Source organism: Colobus angolensis, unplaced genomic scaffold (genome assembly GCF_000951035.1).
Source record: "Colobus angolensis palliatus isolate OR3802 unplaced genomic scaffold, Cang.pa_1.0 Scaffold6, whole genome shotgun sequence".
NCBI lineage: Eukaryota > Metazoa > Chordata > Mammalia > Primates > Cercopithecidae > Colobus > Colobus angolensis.
This window is the reverse complement of record NW_012119598.1, coordinates 18,093,037-18,095,930: the sequence shown is the minus strand read 5'-3', so window position 1 is coordinate 18,095,930 and position 2,894 is coordinate 18,093,037. Positions and strand designations below refer to the sequence as shown.

At 43.5% G+C, this 2,894-nt stretch overlaps 1 protein-coding gene across 1 annotated transcript in view; it reads right to left on the bottom strand.

The window, feature by feature from the left end:
- The window catches only part of STMND1 (stathmin domain containing 1), a 28,990-nt gene that overhangs the window by 14,091 nt on the left and 12,005 nt on the right, over positions 1–2,894 (bottom strand). The window contains exon 2 of the mRNA XM_011962743.1: positions 1,942–2,119. Within this exon, the coding sequence (XP_011818133.1) occupies positions 1,942–2,119 (178 nt within the window). The remainder of the gene's footprint in view (positions 1–1,941; positions 2,120–2,894) is intronic.

Below are 2,894 nucleotides of genomic sequence, written 5' to 3'. Positions count from 1 at the left end.
AAAAAAAAAAAAAAAAAGGGTAATTTCCCAATTTTGATCCTTGTACAGAGATTATGCAAAGAGTGTCCTGGTTTTTAGGAAATACACAAAGGAGTATGTGAAAGCAAAGTGCCATTATGTCTGTAACTTATTAACAGAAAAAAATCTACTTGTATAAGGGGGGATATAATAATGCAATGTGGCAGAAGGGTAACATTTGGGGAATCTGAGTGAAAGAATATAGGTGTTCTTTGTTTTTTGCACCTTTTCTTGGCTCTGAAATTATATGAAATAAATATTTTTAAAAAGGAAACACTTGGGGAATGTTAGTGTTAAACTTGATGGTCTTAAGAAATATACTCTGCAGGACCAGGTGCAGTGGCTCATGCCTGTAATCCCAACACTTTGGGAGGCTGAGGGGCGTGTGTATCACTTGAGGTCAGGAGTTCGAGACCAGCCTGGCCAACATGGTGAAACCCAGTCTCTACTAAAAATACAAAAATTAGCCAGGCGTGATGGCTCATGTCTGTAATCCCAGCTACTCAGAAGGCTGAGGCAGGAATACTGCTTGAACCTGGGAGGTAGAAGTTCCAGTGAGCCGAGATTGCACCACTGCACTCCAGCCCGGGTGACAGAGCAGGACTCTGTCTCAAAAAGAGAAGAAGTATACTCTGCAGATTTGAAGAGCAGAGACACCAAAAGGAGGATGCCAAGGGCTGAGACAGGGAGAGGAAACTGGGCAGAGGACAAATAGAAAGTTCAGGGTATTAGATCCTACTCACTCTGTGGTAAGATGCTTCCTGAGGACTCCTTGATGCTGCATTTTAGAAACATCTGCTTTGGTGGCTGACTTCCTCCCTAGCTGTTCTCTCTCAACACCTTTCTGCTTACCTGTCACCCTCTTTAACGTTGTACATACACCTGGCAGCACTGACTGTCCTGGGTCACCAGGTCCCTGTCTGCCTGACACTCTGCAATCTGTGACCAACATTGATATTTAGCATTCACGTTGCTGTCTAGAGGGAAGTTGCACCAATAAAATTATTGGAAAGAAAAAAGATGTATTTGTCAATCTAACACATAGAAGGGAGGGAGAGGCCATTCCTGTGCTGCATTCCTCAACCTCCTAGTCATTCTAAGAGGTCACGCTGACTACATCAGAACAGCAAGGGGAGGGCGAATAGAAAATCTGTGATAACCTGAGTGTGCCAGGAAAGTTCAAGAAATAGAATCGCATGTATGAACCCATCTGTTTTCCAATCCCAACTTGTACCTAGAGAAGAAACAACAGTGGTGGGGAGCAAAAGTCTTCCCCCCTGAAATAAAAAGAGTACTTTTCCTTGAGGGCTGTGAAGTTCACTATGTTTCAAAGGCTGACCGAATATAAATAAGATGATTTAAATCGACACCAGGCGGTCATTCAAGTTGAGGGAAAATGCACCATAGGAAAACCCACAAATAGTTTCTAAATAGCACAAGTCAGTCATAACTACCTCTTTCACATTTCTGAAAGATTCTTTTGTTGTATATTTGCTGATACTTTGGATGTGGAAAGGCAGGGAAAACAGTTTATTGTAGGTTTTATTTATTTGTGTAAATGTAGAACTGTCCCTTGGAAAGATATTATCATCGTGGGAGTTTAAATTCCTTGGAACTGTGCAAGTCCCATTCCTAAAGTCTGGCCTTAACTCCCAATAAAGCCTCTTAGTTTATTTATTTATTTATTTTAAAAAGATGGTCTTAATTACTTCATCGACAAGAAGATTAATGCTTAGCATGCTTGACTCACGTAATAAAGGCCTAAGGCTAAATTCTAATGTTTCAGGGATAAAAACATTGCCATTTAACGTACTTCATGGCCCAGAAAGCAATGATAAAAGGACCACCAATAAACCTTGTAGACATATTTAGAGAAACAGTATTTTGTGAAGGTCTATGTGAATGGGGGCAGAGGGAGGTTACCTGAATTTCCTCGTCTGTTTCTTTCACTAGGAGATGGAGAATTTTCTGAAATGGTTCCAGGTAAGCTTCCCATCTGGACTTGTTCCAGGCCTTCTGCAGGGTCCACAGTATTCTTGGTCAGAGCAGCTTCCATCTGGGGGCTGCAGTTTTCCCCACTATGAGGCACACCGACATCAGCCTGTGAAAAGGGAACACCTTTGTTAGAATCAAGATTTCTTGGTAAATAAAAACAGTGTTCCAGGGTCTGCTTTGTGAATATTTAGCCAGCTAGTATCTGTGGTGTGCTGTATAGTACCCAGAAAGCCATAGATCAGGGGTCCCCAGCCCCCAAGGCCACATACCAGTACTGGTCCGTGGCCTGTTAGGAACTGGGCTGCACAGTGGGAGGTGAGAAGCGGGCTAGCCAGCGAAGCCTCATCTTTATTTACAGCTGCTCCCCATCACTCACATTACCCCAGACCTCTGCCTCCTGTCAGATCAGCAGTGGCGTTAGATTCTCATAGGAGCACAAACCCTATTGTGAACTGCACATGCGAGGGATCTAGGTTGCTTACTCCTGTTAAGAATCTAATGCAGCCGGGCGCGGTAGCTCAGGCCTGTTATCCCAGCACCTTGCGAGGTTGAGGTGGGCGGATCACCTGAGGTCAGGAGTTTGAGACCAGCCTGCCCAACATGGTGAAATCCTGTCTCTACTAAAAATACAAAAAATTAGCCAGGCGTGGTGGCGGGCGCCTGTAATCTGAGCTACTAGGGAGGCTTAGGCAGGAGAATTGCTTGAACCCAGGAGGCAGAATTTGCAGTGAGCCGAGATCGCACCACTGCACTCCAATTTGGGCCACAAGAGTGAAACTCTGTCACAAAAAAAAAAAAAAAAAAAAGTGTAACCCAAATCCAATCAGGAGGAAAGCTCAAACAAACCCAAATTGATAAACATTCTGCAAAATAAATGTTTT